Here is a 16,809-nt window from a genome sequence, read left to right on the forward strand (position 1 = left end):
ATTATTTCCAGTAGGGGGTTCTAGGTGGCTCCTTTGGGCACACAGGAAAGGGAACAAAGAGACCAAACTCACACACAACCAGGAGGAGGGAATTTATTCAGTGCTGAAGGGGCACAGGCAGCAGCAGCAGGTCAGGGTGTTATCCTAAGAGGGACCTTTACAAAGGCCAAACCTAGAACTTGTGTCTGTCTGTGCCGTGAGCTGGGGAGCATGGGAAATCTGGGGGTCTCTGAAGTTCAACCATTCAGACTCTCGCTAGTCTTTCCCTCTCCTTTTCCCTTCTTGTATCTAGTTCACCCAGGGCCTAGGGCCAGATTCCCTGATTTCAGCCCCACTCAAAGGCCAGAGAGCATCATGTCCGACTGGGGCAGAGAAGGGATGGGAGCCCCTAGGAAGCTCCCACCAAAACCCGAGCAATGTCCTGGACCATCTAAGCTCTTCAGACAGGCACACAGATGCAGTCTGGGATGGATTGACCCAAAGACAAATGGCTATATGGGGGCAATGGTCCCTGCCCCAGAGTGGGGGACGTACTCAACACTCCTGGGATCTTCAATTTGATAAACACCTATTAACCCATGGCTGTACCATACTGTGGGTGAAAAGACAGGTCGTGCTCTCACTAGGAAGGGTTAGGCTTTGACAGAAGGCCAGAGATCTGAACAACATCTGGGTGGTGGAGAATACACAAGTTTGGCTTGCCCATAGGGAATAGCAGAGGAAGAGGATGGAAAGGCCTTGAATGTTGGAATCAGTCATTTTGTTTGGCTTAGTCAGCAGTGGGGAACTAGACCAGTTTCTGGAAGGCTGAGAGACAAGAAATAAACCCTCTCCGGCCCACAGTTACAGGAGGGGCATTGGGCACCTCTCCCCGGAGTTTCTTTGCCATGGCAGGGTACAGGATGGAATCTTTCATGTGACAATGGGCAACTAGGTGGTACTGTAGTGGACAGAGCACCAGGCCTGGAGTCAGGAAGACGGAGTTCAGATCTGGACTCGAGACACTTACCAGTTGAGTGACCCTGGGCAAATCACTTCGCCCTGTTTGCCTCCGTTTCTTCACCTCTAGAAAAAGGGAAGGGCAAACTGCTCTAGTGCCTCTGCCAAGAAAACCCCAAATGAGGTCACAAATAGTTGATCACGTCTGAAAGTGACTAAACAGCTGACAGCAGACAGCAGAAGCGGGGCAAGATGAGTGGTTCGCTCTGCCTGCCAGGAGATTGGGCTGGTAACATCCTCCCTGTGACTACTTGCTGTTTGCAAAACTCAGCCTGTGGGAGGTTGTGCCATGCTGCCATGCCATCCTTGTGACCTCCTTCTGGGCACTGAAGCACAAGCAATCAAACCTCTTTAACAACCCTTTACCCCCTCAGCTCTACCTCCTGGCTTCCTTCTAGTCTCTGCCTTCTGCCAGAAGCCTTTCCCAGGCCTCCTCAATCTTAGCACCACCCTGTCTACAGCTGGTCTGGCCAGAGTTGTTTGCCTCTTGTCTGACCTGCTAGCTAGACTGTGAGCCTCTTGGGGGCAAGGGCTTGGGAGTTTGCCCTTTGTGTCTCCCTGGCACTTGGCACCATCAGGAATATAGTCGGTGCTTCATAAATGTGCATTGACTTGTCTGAAGAATGATCATTGGCTGGCTGACAGACTGGGATGAAGAACCCGAAGCCTACAGCCAAGTCCCAGATTTCCTATCAAAACACGAGAGGAATTGGCCATTTGGTGCAACCTTTGTCTGACACAAGAGGAAGTGAAGGCCCGGGCACCTCCCTCTAAGGCAGGGCTTCTTCCCCTGGGAAGCTCCCTAGACAGCTGGCCTGTGGAGTCTCTGAACTTGGATGGGGCAGCGGGGCAGGAGTGGGGGAAGGTTACACCTTTATGCCCATTCAGACAAAAATTTGCACTCTTCCTTCAACTTTGAATGGAAAAACCAACTGTTTCTCTGTGTGAGTAAGAGTCTAGCTGGAGGCTCCACCCCCCCACTCCCCAAGAAGGTCCCCAAGCCAAAGTACCAATGCCCCATGAGGACAGGGCCAGCTTGCTACTTTTCATCACATCTGGAGCCCTCTGCTTGGCTCTACTTCCCCATGGAGCCATACCACCAAGAGAGTTAGTTCCTCTATGACCCTGGCCTGGAGTACTCATAGGCTGCTGGCCTTTGAGCCCCGGAGAGGAAGTCCACCTCCCAAGGGGTTTGACTTCTTGGGCTCCATTCAAGGTACCTCACTCCCAAACTGAGTGGTAAGGAATGAAGTGGGGTTTATGCCTCAAGACTACCCAAATCTGAGGTTCCTAGGGCCAACTCGGGTGGAGTTGTCTCATCTCACCACCATATCTAGGTTGCCCCAGTCCTGCCACCCTCTCCCTCTCTGGACCTGTTGCAAATGAGGGGGCTGGACCTGAGGGAAGGCGTCAATGGCTCTGGGGGCCTTTTGCATGGAATGATCAGTAGCAGTGGCAACATTTGCTCTGCATAAGGTTCTCACTTTGCCTCTGGATGGCTGTCACTGGCTTGTGGAAACAGAGGCCTTGGACACTCCAAGATCATCCAGTAAGTGTTTGCATGAGGGAAAGGGCCAAGGCCCAACTGGGAACAATGAGGCAGGGCATGGGATCGAGGGAGAAACTTCGATTTGCATGGAACGGGCTGCCTCCTCACCCACTGGCAGCACTTTCTGATTGCCCACTTGATTGAATGACAGCTAGTTGGGGACGTCATAGTCAGGTTGGGGCCAGGGTTTCACAGTGTCCCTAGAAAACCTGCTGGAGCCGGCAGCAGGCCTTCATCCCCCTCCAAGACTCTGATGCCAATCAAGAGTTTGGGGGGGGGGGTTGATCACATGGGGAAAAGGCAGGTGGAGTCAGTTCCAAGTGAATTCCTCTCTCACCACTACCCTTGAGGGCCTGTAAGCCACGGTCTAGGCCCGGGGCCTTGTCTGGGTGCTCACTGCCATGAGATGGAGGCAAGGAGAGTGGAATGCTAATAGAGCTGGAAGCCCCAAGGAGGTTGTCTAGAAGAAGCCAAAGGAAGAGATCTGGTCCTTTCAGCCATTGTAAACCCATCACACAAACAGGAAGATAGTGCCTCTGGGTAGGGTCCTACAGATTCATGCCCAAAACCCTCCGGGGGTTTCTTTGGAAGTTGTTTAGCAAGAACTAGAGCTCTTGGTAGGTGACTGTGGCAGGAAGCAAGTGGCTTTTCCCTGCACCAGTCCCACCCACTGTAGGATTACACACACCCACATGGAACGTGCGCCTATATACACATGCATACTTATGCACGTATGTCTGTACGTGCATAGGTAGAAATGTACGTCTGCCCAACCTGGGTCTGGACATAGAAGAGCTTTGAGAATTTGCCCATATTTTGCCACCCAGCCTCAGGAGTCAGAAGCTATCCAGGGTTTTGGTAATTCTTATTGTTGGGCCGCCATAGCCACGCCAGTGCCTCCATCCCCATACAATGACTGTCATTTAAGAGAACCAGGCCAGGGAGAGGTAAAAAGCCAGGCCCACAAAGGCCGTGCAGGTGTTCCACGCAATGGGGAGGAAGACCAGCAAGCCCAACATGCACAACGACTGGCTGAGAGCTCTCTGGAGCTGGCCTCCATCTTGGGCTGTGCTATTGGGCAAAAGATGGCTTCCTTCCTGGAGGCAGAAAGACAGCCCTTCAGCCTTGGTGACACTGACTGGACCATGTTCTTGATTGGGATCTTCTGGCTTCTGCTTCTCCTCCTCTTCCAGGCTCTGACTGAGCCCATCCTTTACTAAGATGAACCCTGGATGCTGTCCTGCCAGCCACGCGCCAGTGCTGATGCCAGGAGGGGATTCCTTCAGGATGTCTCCTTCCCCAGATGATGACTCCAACTCAGACTCGGACTCAGACCCCAACTCAGACTCGGACTCTGCCTCACAAGAAGTCCCCAGTTCCTCAGCCTTGCTGCCTCTGCCACCTTCTTTAGCATCTTCAGGAAGGTCTGTTGCTCCATGTACACCCTGCATTGCATAGTGCAGAGTGATCTCCTCCATTAGAGAGCTGTTCAAGGCTCTCTCTGGACCCATCCACTTCAGGAGATCTTGGTCATGGTCAGTGATAAGGATGCCCCCAGAATGCCCATCAGCTGCTCCTGCAGCCCTTAAGCGGCTCAGGTGGGTGAGGTAGAGCTGTTCCAACTCCAGGTCCACAGCATCCTCACTCTGGGCCTCATCTGATCCAAAGGGGTCCAAACCCTTTCTAGGTTGTCCCTCAGAAGGCTGCTCACCCAGAGGTCTTGACAAGTCCAATAGAGCCTCTTCTTCAGCCCCAAGGGGGGGACCTCCCAGGGCTTCACCCTGATCTGGCACCAAGCTCAATACAGGAGGGTGGATTTCAATGGCAGGGGACTGTGGGTATTCCAGGAACATCTCAGGAAGGTACAGGTGAGATCCTTTGCTTTCTGAGGAGTTAGCCACCAGGCCATCTGAGATCTAGGGTCACAGAGGATGAGGAGGAGAGAAGAGGGCCAGAAACAGAAGGAACAGAGGGAAAAGCAATCAGGACAAGTTCTACCAAAAGTGTCCCTTTCCCCTTTCCCTTCTACCATGCCAAAAAGCACCAGGGCTGATGAACCTGTGAGAGGCACTGGCACATTCTATTCAGCAAACATTTGGGAAGGAGCTAGCCTGGGCCAGGCCCTAGAGGTACAAGCAGGAGAGTGGACAGGACCTGGAGTCAAATCTCCCGTCCAACACTCACTGGCCTTGTGATCCTGTCCCTTCATTTCTGTGGGCCTCACTTTCCTCCAATGACAAATGGGACCTCTTACTATAAGGGGCAAAGTAACATCTGATGGGGCCCTGAGAAAACCAAAGGAGACAGAGAGAAGGGGAACAAGATGGCAGATACATGTATGAAAAACCTCTGCTGAAGGTGGGAGGGAAGGCCATGGTGAAACAAAGCCTAGCCTGCTGGCAAGACAAGCTAACTGTCCCCAAGGCTTCAGATTTAGTGGAAAGGATTACTTCAGCTGTGAGCTCCCCCCCTCCAAAAAAAAAAAAACCCACCAATAAAAACAGCCTGGCTATAGTTTCCGAGTGAGTTAACATTCTGAAGTTTTAGCTACATTAGGCAGGTCACCCCAGATCACCCTAACATGCTGCTGCTGATAATAAAAATTGCAAAGAGGCCAACAGGGAAGCCAGGAGTCCTGAATTTGAACTGTATGACACCAGGAAAGTCATTTTCCTTTTCTAAGCCAGATCTGACTGATGGGAGATGAGGAAGAGGGAATAAGGGGGAAATCAGGTAAAAAAAATGCCCTAAATTCTTTCTAGGGAAATACGAGGCACCTTTGAGTGGGGTGGAGAAGCCATGAGATCTTTGAGGAGGAATGAAAAGGTTTGAAAGAGCTACTTCAGAGGGGGAGAGGGAGTTAATTAGAGAAGTGTGAGAATGCCTTGCTGCAGTGAGGACCCAGTTGTGCTTATATACCATAAATCAGTCAGCACAGTTCTTTGACTTTCTCTTGAGGCTAGCTTCCTTCAGTAGAGTGTGAATGATCCAAGACTAGGACCTGGCAAAGCAAGATCAGTGATACAATAAGGGGGTGACTTGAGAAAAACTGGGCTGGTTTATCCAGGGTCGGGAGAGGGAAAAAAGAAGACAATGCAATCAGTGCATGGGTGTTGTCCTGGGAGAGAGCTGAGGAGCAAAGGGACTGCTGTTCAAAGTTGTATAATTGAAAATATTACCCTAAAAAAGAACTACATTTCCTGGGAGCCCGTTGACTTCCTGTCCTTACATACCTCCTGTAGACGTGATATTATGTGGGGACATGGAGGGTCCCACACTCTTTTTGGCCCTGTCAGTGAGCATGGTGGTGTCGAGTGGGGATTTGAAATGGCTAACCAGCCATGGGCACATGGTCTTTATTTTGTATCCTCTTTATTCCTTGATTGCTAATGATCATTAATAAACCTCTTAAAATATATTATTTTATTATTGAGATTAATTTTAACTTTTACATGGATGGCAACCACTAGTCGGGAGAAGAACTTCTCAATTTTTTTTAAGATAGCCTAGATAAATTTTTAAGCCACGTTTCTCCTGCCAACGCTTTTTGCCCACCCCACCCACCCACCCTCGCAAACTCCAAGAGAACTAAAGAACAGTTATTGCTTTGTAAGGCAGAGGGAAAGATGGAATGATAAAAGATGGCGATCAGATAAAACAATGCCTGAATTCTTGAGCATGGAAGTGGAACACTCGTGGCTGATGGAAAGATGAAGGGCATTTGAGGACAGATGAAGTGAGGTGAAAGAGAGGGGCCAGAGAAAAATGAGTGCTTCCCAATTCTTGACTGGCCTGAATGAACTTCAAAGGAATAGGTGGTGGTAGAGGGAGAATCTAGGCAGGCAGGCAGGCAGGCTGGCTGGCTGGCCCCAGGCATCAATTAAGCACCTACCATGTGCCTGGGATACAAAGAAAGGTAAGACAGGCCAATAGTGATCCTGAGGTATAGCCCCTATGATTACAGGTCATGAAACTTAAGTCACTGCAAGCTCTAAGGTTCGACTGAGGCCTCGACTAAGTCTCGGGTTCTAGTCATGACTGAAGCTCTCGCTTAGCTAAATCTCTCGTTCTCTTGGATCTCTGGCCTCCTGCTCAGTTGGTTAGGCTTAGCTTTTGAGGGTTGGGGCTCTATGGCATTCTGAAGCCTCAAGGCTCTAGGTCTCTGCCAGTCTTGATCCAGGTCTATATTCCTCTGTGGCTTTGACACATCTCCAAGGCTATACTGCAGTTGATTTCCTATAAGGTGGAGAGTGAGGAACTGGGAAAGAACTGAGAGGTGGAGGGATCGGCGATGTGGCAGTGAGGACCAAGAACAGGTTGAGGAGGGGGGAAGCAGAATGCTAGAAGACTAAGATGGTCGGCTAAGGGAACTCCAGAGTTCACACCCATGGAAGGGGAACATTGAGGGGTGATGGGAAGATTGAGAGCATGATCTGACCCTCTCTCTGTCTATCACGGTGTGGGGTGAAGTCCCCTAGTTAAGGGAAGGAACTGAGCCAGGTACTGAGCTCCTTGATAAAGGAGCAGAGGTGGAAATGGCAGAGAACTATAGGGAGCCAGATAGGCTAAGAAATGTCGCTAGAAAAACCCGAAGGAGGAGAGGCTGCCGAGTGGTGGTAGGAGAGAGAGAGAGAGAGAGAGAGAGACTACAAAAAGCATTCCATCTCCCTCCACTAGCACCCATTTGTTGGGGGTGTTGGTATTTGAGAGGCAAAACTAGTATTAGAAAGGATGGCCAGGGATGTAATGGGGTAAGTCGCTTTGCCTTGGTCTCAGTTTCCCCAATTGTAACATGGAGATAATATACTAGCCTGTCCCCCTCCCCAAGCTGCCATGGACATCAAATGAGGTGACACATGGAAAGTGCTTAGCATGACGTCTGGCACATAGTGAGCACTATGTAAACACTAGCTATCATCATGGTTATTATTTAGTGTTGTCCAAGAGGAACTAGGTCTCAGTGAGTGGCAGATAGAAAAGGCAGAAAAGGCCTCAAACGAGGGGAAAAGTCTGTCAGTCATGGAGCTCTGACATTCTGCACATCTACTCTGGGATTCGCAGAATCACAGACTTTTGGAACTGGAAAGGAGGACCCTCGGGAACAGGAATGCTCTCTGGGACAGCCCTGATGAGTGCCTGGAACCAATCTCCAACTTCCAAGGGCAGCTCATTCTATCCTTGGCCAATCTGGATGGGTGAGACATTCTTCCTCATGGCTTCCTCAACCACTCCCTGGACCCAAAAAGCCCAAGCTAGAGCAGTCTCTGAGTGGAGGTGGGGTGACATGTCATCCCCAGGCATCCTGGAAGGCAAATATCTCCAAGGTGGATGGGTGGAGTTGGCCAATGTGATAGGGATGCCACTGTGTCTCTTACCTGTGTTATCTGTGGCCCTGGCTGGAGTGGCAGAGGGGTTACTAATATGCTCCCTGACCCCCTGTCCCCGTCATCAGAGCATTCTGAAAGAGTGAGAAAAAGGTAGGGAGGAGAGGTCATGCTGTATTTCTGTGACTTTCGGTTGGCAGATTCTCTTCACAACTGGTCACTGCATGAGAAACCCCCCACTGGGGACAGGGAGGACACAGAATGGCCCTGCTGGCTCAGTTCTGAGATCACCCCCCTCTGCCTGCCTTCCCGCCCCACCAAAGAGCTGCCTGCCCGACTTGGTCTCAAACACCTTTCCCCTTTCCCCGTTTTCAAACCCAACTAGACAAGCTGTCATTCACCCATGAAACTTGAGGCTCATGGGAACAACGTGCCCTTTCCTCAGTCTCCTGTGCCACTCCTCACTGCCTGGGGTCAGCTCCAAATCAGGGAAGCTTCAGTGAAAAACTTCCTGTCATGGGCCATGTGGCTGGCCATCTGCGAGCATACACACGCTCTCTCCCTCCCCCAAATGACTTAAGCAGAGGTGCTGCTGAAGCGTGCAGTGCCCAGGCCCTGGTTTTTAGTAGTTGCTATTCACCCATTCAGCTCCCCAACTGGCAGGGTTCCCGTTTCACAAAGAGACTGGGGCGGGGCACCTTGAGACTTCCCCATCACTTACCCATTGCAGAGACAGGGCCAGCTACGTTCTCTCGTCCGAGCTCCTCCTCAGTCTGCCTGTGGGAGGTAGAGAGAGGAAAGTGGACCCTTGCCACCACACAGGTCTCTCTGGTTCTACACTTTTCCCCCTCTAGTCTGTCTTTCCTACAGTGAGGTTTCTTAAGCAGAGAGAGACCTGGCCATCCATGCACCCCTCCTCTGCTCGAAAAGCTTCCCCCTAGAGATCTGCTGCCTCTCTGGCTTTGTGTCTTGCTGTTCTGTGCTCCGGGTCACCCGGAGCCCCTCTCTGTCAGAATCCACATGCTTGCCTGCCTTCCTGCCTCCCTCCCTCGATCCGCTCAATTTCTACTCATCTTCAAGAAGGGAAGACGAGTTGGATGCCGCCTTCTCCGGGAAGCCTTCAGGACATCACCTCTTTACTAAGCTGATGTCACCTAGCTTTATGCTTCAAGGGAAATCTTATTCGAATCATTTGCCTGACAGACAGTGTCTTCTTCACACCTGGCTCATGGCAGAAAAGTAGGCTGTCACTGACCAGAAAGGGGGCGTGGACTGAATGTGGCCACCAGATGGTGCCATCCAAGTGGCTTCATCCTCAGGCTCATCAAGGGGGCACTCAGTCTCCACACTCCTGGAAAGTATGCAGGCCTACTGTACCCTGGCACTCTGCCGACGACATGGGGAGCTTCCCTAGCTACCAGCTCCTGGGCCACTTCTGATCTAGGAGCAAGTGCGGGAAAACGGCAAAGCTCAAACCCCCGAAATAGGAAAATGAAGGTCCTCAGCACCCCTTCCCCCCGCCCCAATTTGGGAACTTCCAGCTCTTGACCAGACGACATTCTTCCCAGACTCAGCCATTCCCTTTTTTGTCCACACAGACGGAGCCAAGGGAAACTGCTTTCGGGCAGCACTGGAGGGAGAGTAGAGAAATGGAGGCACAATGGCCCACCAGCCCCCTCTTCAGAGGGCTGCCCTTCTATAGCATCTCTTCTAGTTTCTCCAGCCATCATAGCCCCAACTGGAGTTTGAAGGTGCTTCCAGTGGCCATCCAGCCCAGCCCTGACACAGAAGGAATCCTCACTGTAAGCTCTCCCTCTCCCTGCCCCCCCCCCCAATGATCCTCCAGCTTCTGCTGGGAGACATCAGGGAGGGGGAATTCATCACCTCAAAGCAGCCTAGACAAGCCCAATCTCTCCTCCACGCCATAGACCTCCAAACACTTGGATAGTTTTCGGGATACTCCTCTGAGTCTCTCTTCTCCACATTAAACAATCCCAATTCTTTTGATGTATCCTCGAATGATCCGGAGCCAAGGCCCTTCACCATCCCGGCTGCCCTCTCCTGGATACTCTCCAGCTTCTCCATGGTCTCTTCTGGCACCTCTACTGAGGGCAGCTCCCAGGGGGCCTGCCACTTTCTTATTCTCCTAATGTGACCCAAGATCACATGAGCTTTTTCCATCCTTTCTACCCTAACCCTCAGATCTTTTTCTTAGTAGATTCAGCTCAATGCTCTAGCCCAGAGGTGTCAAACACAGGGTCCACGGTCAGCATGCAGTGAGGCCTGAAGACCTGATGAACACATACTTGGGAAATGTTTGAGAAAATAAAGAAAAATGCAGTAAAATACAGATAACATTACATTTGGAAACTGAGTCAATCTATGTCAGGCGGGGAAGCCCCAACTTCTATGGGGAGTGGCTCCCAATCCCCCTTCTGCTGATAATCTCCAATTTCTCCTATCTGGGTCTTGTTTGTACCTAGCTGCTTGCATGTTGTTTCCCCCATTTGACTGGGAGCTCCTGGAGGGCAGGGCCTGGCTTCTGTCTTTGTATCTCCTCCTCCGGCACTTAGCCCAGCGCCTCCTATATGTGCTCAACCAATGCTCTGGTTCAGGCCATGGCACATCAAGTCCACCATCCACCATCCCCTCTCCGATCCAGCTCCTAGCAGGTCTAGCATTGAAGACCCTTTACAAGCTTGCTCCAAACGACCTTTTCCCTCTGCAGACTGGCCTGGCCTTCTTATAGTTCCATCATTTCCTGTCTCCTCTCCTTTGCCCTGGCTGGCCCCCATGCCTCTTCTCAACCTCTCCCAATCCTTCAGTTCCTTCCTTCAAAGCTCCTTCTACCATTCCCAGCCCCCCTTCCCCTGGGTGGGAGCAGGCCCTGAGACTCTTTGGGTTTGGTTGCATTGGGCTACCAGTACCTGGCACACAGTAGGCATTTCAGAAAGGCTCCTTCATTCATTGACAGATTGAACAGCAAGCAGATCACATCTCTCTCCAACCTAGCTTCTCGATTGTGGAAATCGAGCAACCACAACAGCTGTCTGAAAATCGTTTCTAGCAGTCAGGAGGGGAAAACCTGGCAGGCCTGAGATGAGCGGGTAGAAGGGAAAAAGGTGAACGGAGAGTGAGCTGTGGTGACTCGGGACCTGGTGGGAGCTGGCTCCTAGACAGTGAGAACAGACAAGAAAGCAGCAAGGCAACCACAGAGATCTCACTTGAAAGGGGAAAGAGCCAGACGTGATCACTTCTAAGAAGCCACTGAAAAAACAAGAGGCCCAGCCACCACACAGAAGAAACCTCTGAGAGTCTCCTCCATGCCACCCAGCACAGAAGGAAAGAGAGAATTCAGCCCCTTCCAGAGAAGTAGAGAAGCACCAAGTGTCGTGCTCAGTGCTGGAGGCCAGTGGCTTAGACAGGAAACTGAAAGAGAAATACCTGAGACCCCAGCAGGCCCAGAGCCTCTGGTATGACACCTCTTCCCCCCCCATTCCCCCCCCCCCATGAATCCTCTGAAGAGTGCTGTGGCACCTACTCTGTGTTCCATCACACTCTTTGTAAAATCATTAATATCTCATGGGTGGGGAAGGTCAGCATCTGCTACCTGAGGAAGAATACAATGGGGAATGGAGTTGATGCCCCGGCCAGGAGGAGCAAAGTGTTTAAAAAAGAAAGGCAGTGAGCAGCTACCCTGGTGAGCCAGGCACGCACCAAGCGGGTACAGGCCAACTTGGGAGAATCGGAACATGTTCTTCCCAACCAGGGTTCACCGTTTCCCCTCCTTCCTCTTCTGTCCTTGAGTTAGCAACCCCAGCTATTATTAGGAAAGTTCAGAAGCAGCTTCCCAGCTTTTCAGATACCTGGTAGGCCAGAGCACCTGTGCCTTGGTTTCCCCACCAAAGAGACTCTGTGGCCCAGTGTAAGGACTCATGGTTTATTTATTTCTTCAACATAAGGTACTTTCCCAACAACAACATCACTCTAAGGTAACTGGCACAGAGAGGATCGGCCCATTCATGTCACAGGCAATGGAGGCTCATCGAGAAGTGACCAGCCAAGTGGTAGACAGTAGAAGGAACTTGAGATTTTGAGTACAGAGATCCAAACTGCCAGCAATAGAACCTTGGCTTGGTCATTGCACTCATCCAGATCTAGATGGAGTTAGAATACACTCTAGTCCTGACAGTCTGGGATTCTAAGAGTCCGAGCAGCAACTCAAACTCAAGTCAGGTCAACCAGCATTTCCCACTCACTATGTGCCATGCACCATGCTAACACAGTGCTGGGGATACAGAACCAAACTCACTTTTTGCTAGTGGGGATGTGAATTAGCTTTGTCTTATGGCTGGCCCAGTAACTTCATTCATGAGAAATCCTGGTTTGGAAATGCCAAGTGCGAGGTCTTAGTGTGTGGCCAATCCCTCCCTCTGGAGGACAGCCCACTTGTCAATATGCCCTGTGGCCTACCAATAGGAATGCACCAGCCTACGCTCATCTTCAGACATCTTGATTCTCACGTGAGTCACATGAGTGCTTGCACTTAGAGGCCGCAAGTGTGAGAATAACATGAGGGCCAATGTCCCACAGCCTCATGTGATGGAGTGCCTGGCAGTCCAGAGTCCCATTCCTGCCCTCCTAGGCCCCCAGGAAGTGGAGGCTGAGAGTGGCTTGGCTTCCAAACCTCCCTGTTACTCTCCAGGTCACCAGCAGCTGAACATCTGCCTCGGTTTCTTCCACTGTAAAAATAGCACCTACCTCCAAGGGTTGTAAAGATCAAAAAATACTAGCCCAGGCTAAGTGGCAGATCTGATCTGTATCAAATTAAGACTCCTGGGAGTCTCCCCTTTATGGTTCTCAGACACCTGGCTGAACACCTCCCCTCTTCCTCTTCTTTTAGTGACAGAAGAGTCCAAATACTGTCTGCAGTGGTCATTCTCTCAGCTCTCTCCTATGTACATGACCTGGGGCTAACGAGGTGGTGCCAATGTGTCTCTAGGCACAGGATATGAACTGAGTCCCTCCATCTTTTTGCAGCGGGGAGGTTAGGTCCTCCCGAAAAATGAGACACGGTTTCACACACATTGGAGGTCGAAGCCCTTTGAAAGCAGAAGAGAAGATCTGGAGGCCGAAAGAGGGTAAACAACTTGCCGAGGCTTGAGTGGCACAGCATGTAGGCCAGAGTTGGAAGTGTAACCTGGAGCTCTGCCTCCCAAGTCTAGTGTTCAGATGGGCCCCAAAGTACAAACTGGTTCCAACCCAGTCAAATGAAGACTCGCCATGCTGACTTTCCGACACTCACGAACTTGAACCTGATGCACAGCAATAATAAGAGGCCGCCAACTGAGTATTAGGCCACTGAAAAGAGGATTGAAAGGCTTGTTAGGAACCCCAGGCATGGGGCCAGATCCTTGAACCATCTCCTCAACAGGCTTCTTTCGGTCACTTCAAGATTGCACTGGCAATTCTCTTACACAATTGGAATGCTTTGATCTGAACTGGATTTCCTGTCTTTTCTTCTCCCTCCTTTTCAAACCCTTACATCTGGCCTTTCCAAAAGGTCTCAGGACTTGGAACTGAGAGGGATTGTCAAGGCATTCTAGGCCAGTCCCTTCATGTGATAAAAGAGGAGACTCTCCAAGCCAGAGACCACACAGGGAAGGACCAAAGAGCATTTGGGGACTCCAGCTCCAACTCTATTGACTATGGAGTAAGGGCCCAGTCTGTACTAGGCACCAGAGATGAACTACTCAGACCAAAAGAGGCTCAGAAGTGCAGGTGAGTACAGGAGAGACTGAACGACAGTGCCAAGTTTATCATCTCCCTTGGAAAGATGAGGAGAGTGAGGCCGGCGGGAAGGGGTTTGCCCAAGGTCATTCGATGAGTCAAGAGCCTAAGTTATCAGACCTGTGGCTTCTGCTTCTGAAAACTATTCTGGCTAGGGCCCAGGCCACGGTGACCAAGCAAGACAGGCAGACACCATGATGGTCAAGTTCTCCCTTCACTCGGAGGCTTAGGCATTTTTCCATGGCTCTCTACAGCTGTACACTTGGGAAAACGGGGGGTGGGGGGTTGGGGGGGGGTGGGAGCCACAATAGAAGAAACTGCTCTTTGGGTGTTCCCAGCAACCAGGTCTGCGTTTTCTGGTCCAGATGCCCCTTCCTTCTGGCTAGCCCCTTAAAGGCCACCTCTAGTGCCACCTTGCCCGAGGCCCCTCAGAACATGCAGCATTCTGGGGTCTCTCAGGTGTGTGTCTGGTGACATTAGTCAGCCTCTTCCACTGGATGTTACCCCATGCTCTGTTTGGAATGCTGGAGTAACTAGTCATCTATGCCTATGCCACAGCCCCATACCCATCTGTGGTGGTGCCAAGCCCATTTTCTCTAGTCTTTTTGTCAATGCAAGGAACTCCTTCTGGGCAATGAAGAAATTCCCTCCACTGGGTCCAGCAATGTCTACATCATTTATAGTCTCAGGGAATTCCTAAATGCCTAAAGCAGAGGTGCCAAACTCCCCCAGCAGGGAACCAGATCAAAATGTCATGGGCAAACGGTTAACAAAGTAAGCTACAGCACCACATAGATATGGTGAATGTGTAGTTTTTTAAGTCATTATGTAGCCAGCAAGGATCCCTTTGTATTTGAGTTTCAACACCACTGGCCTAGAGCACTAGTAACCAGCCCAAAGTCACACAGCCAGTAAGTAGGCAGCCAGTAGGCCTCGAAGGTGGGATCCCAAAGTTTTCAGCCTGCCTCTAAGGCCAATCCTCCATCCACTGTTATCACTCTGCCTGCCCCATTGGAAGAGAATAGGGGTCCAAATGGATGACAGTGTTCTGTGTGAATTCAACTGGAGTATGAATCTCAGGACAACATGGTGGTACTCCCTGCCAATCTAGAAAGGCTTTGAGTAAAGGCCTGGGGACAGACCCAGAAATGGCCAGTGGAAGACAACATTTTCAGATCTACTCCACCACAGAGAGGCCATGGAGCACATCCACAGGGACCATGATGGGCCATCAAAGCTGTTTTTTCTCAGGCAGTACTGGGCCTCCCTATCTGTAATCTCAGAGAAAATGGAACCGGAGAGTAGCTGCTTCTCTTCAACTCCTCCCTAGCTTTCCAAGCAGAATCCCAGCTCCTCATACAAGGCTAGAAAGAACTTCAGATATAGTCCAACTCCCTCCCTGAGGAGGATGACACTGAGGCTCTGGGAGGGGCACTGCCCCAAGTCACAAAGGCAGCAGAAAGCATCTGGGGCTGAGTCTGATGCCGGCTCCTCCCCTTCCAGTTGGAGAGGGTGAGGCCAAGAGTCCCTTCCAGTTCTAAATCCCAGGACAACACAACTCAGTCTACTATCCTGTCCCTGCTTTGCTCAGTTCTGCTCAGAGGTACAGCTCCAAGGCCAGTGACCTTGGCTGCTTGAGCAAAGGCAGTTCAGAGCAAGTCAGTTAGGTCAAAAGGCACCACAACCAGAATTTATGAGATGGAGGCACAAGAGAGGCCAAGAGGCCCACAGCTGCCAGGGGGATTTGAACCCATTGTGCCATCTAGCTGCCTAACCCCTATTCAGAACTTTGAATGGGGGGAATAGAGACACAGTTGCCTGCAAGCCATTAGCTAGCAGTATCTCTAGAGGCCCACCCCAGTGGAAGGTGCGGATGGGGCAGAGTATGGGCACTGTGCTGGAAGTTACCTGTGTCTGACAGGCTTCATACAGCTCTTCAGCTGTTTTGCCTCGACCTCCCAAAAGAGGTGCTTCGTTGGTGGGGGTGCAGGGGGGGCCAATAGGGGTCCTGGAGGCCCTGCCAGGCCAAGCCCCTTGGTCCGCGCTGCTGCCGCTGTCTCCTTCAGCACCACGGTATAGTTCTTGCCCTGGTTGTTGGCCCAATAGGTGGCCTCGGGGGTCTGGTACCGAACCACAAAGTCAATGCGGGCCCCATCCAGCACCTTCCCGCCCACGCTGGGGGGCTCAAAGGGCAACTGGAAGGCAAAGCGGTCGGTTTGCCCCCCGTCCTCGGGAGAACTGCTTCCCCCGGGCACGTAGTGGGCCGGGTGGTCCTGGAAGGTCAGCCAGCCGTCATGGGTGGCCCGTACGTGCACTGCCTTATGGTAAGAGAGGTTGAGCACTCGGATCAGGCCGCGGAGCACAGGGGCGCGGCCAGGCATGCCTGGATCCTCCGGGGGGAATAGGTCTTCCAGTTCCACCATAGAGCCCCGAAGGCGCTCCAGCCGGCCCGGGGCTGGGGGCAGCACGAAGGCTGGCAGCAGGTAGAAGGGAGGCCCTGGCCCTGCCCCGGGGGGGCTCCCGGACAAGCCTAGCTCCGGGGGGGACTCATCCTCCTCATCCGGCCCTCCCCCAAGCCCCGCGCAGCCCCAAGGCTGGTAACGCCTCAGCTGGGCCAGAGGCAGCCCTAGGGCCTCGTCAGCGAAGAGCACGCGGCGGGGCCCTCCAGGTCGCAGCGGCTGCAGGGCCTGAGGTCGGCTCGGCCCCTCCTCCGGCTCCACGGCTACCTCACACGGAGACCCGCCTGGCTCTTGGGGTCCGGCGGCGGTGGCTAGAGGCCCGGGCTCCGGGGGCGGTCCCAAGCTCTGGGGTCCTCCCTGAGGGGCCGATCGGGCCATGGTGAAGGCGGGGCTGGACGGGCGGAGGACAGAGGGCCGGGGCCAATAAGGACATCCACCGCCGAGCCCTAGCCGAGCCGGAGCTGGAGTCCGACACAGAGGCTGCCGGGTAAACGTAGGAAAGACACAGCCAATGGCAGGCAAGAGGGGGCGGTAACTAAGGGAAGCAACCAATCGGGGGTGGCGAGAGCTAGAGGGGCGGGGAGTGCGCTGAGGCTGACGGAACAGGGCTCGTGACCAATGGGAGAAGGCAGCGCGGGGAGGCAGGCCAGTGGTGGGGAGGAGCCAGCGTCCCCAGAGAGACTACAGA

At 52.3% G+C, this 16,809-nt stretch overlaps 1 protein-coding gene across 1 annotated transcript; it reads right to left on the bottom strand.

The window, feature by feature from the left end:
- Positions 1–79: 79 nt before the first annotated feature.
- PPP1R3F (protein phosphatase 1 regulatory subunit 3F) lies at positions 80–16,607 on the bottom strand. The gene is made up of 4 exons (XM_007507712.3): positions 15,571–16,607; positions 8,594–8,649; positions 7,924–8,006; positions 80–4,464 (listed from the first exon to the last, which is right to left on the bottom strand). The coding sequence occupies exons 1-4, from the start codon at positions 16,497–16,499 to the stop codon at positions 3,472–3,474; spliced, it is 2,061 nt and encodes a 686-aa protein (XP_007507774.2). The 5' UTR covers positions 16,500–16,607; the 3' UTR covers positions 80–3,471.
- Between the last annotated feature and the right edge of the window lie 202 nt (positions 16,608–16,809).

Source organism: Monodelphis domestica, chromosome X (genome assembly GCF_027887165.1).
Source record: "Monodelphis domestica isolate mMonDom1 chromosome X, mMonDom1.pri, whole genome shotgun sequence".
Lineage (NCBI taxonomy): Eukaryota > Metazoa > Chordata > Mammalia > Didelphimorphia > Didelphidae > Monodelphis > Monodelphis domestica.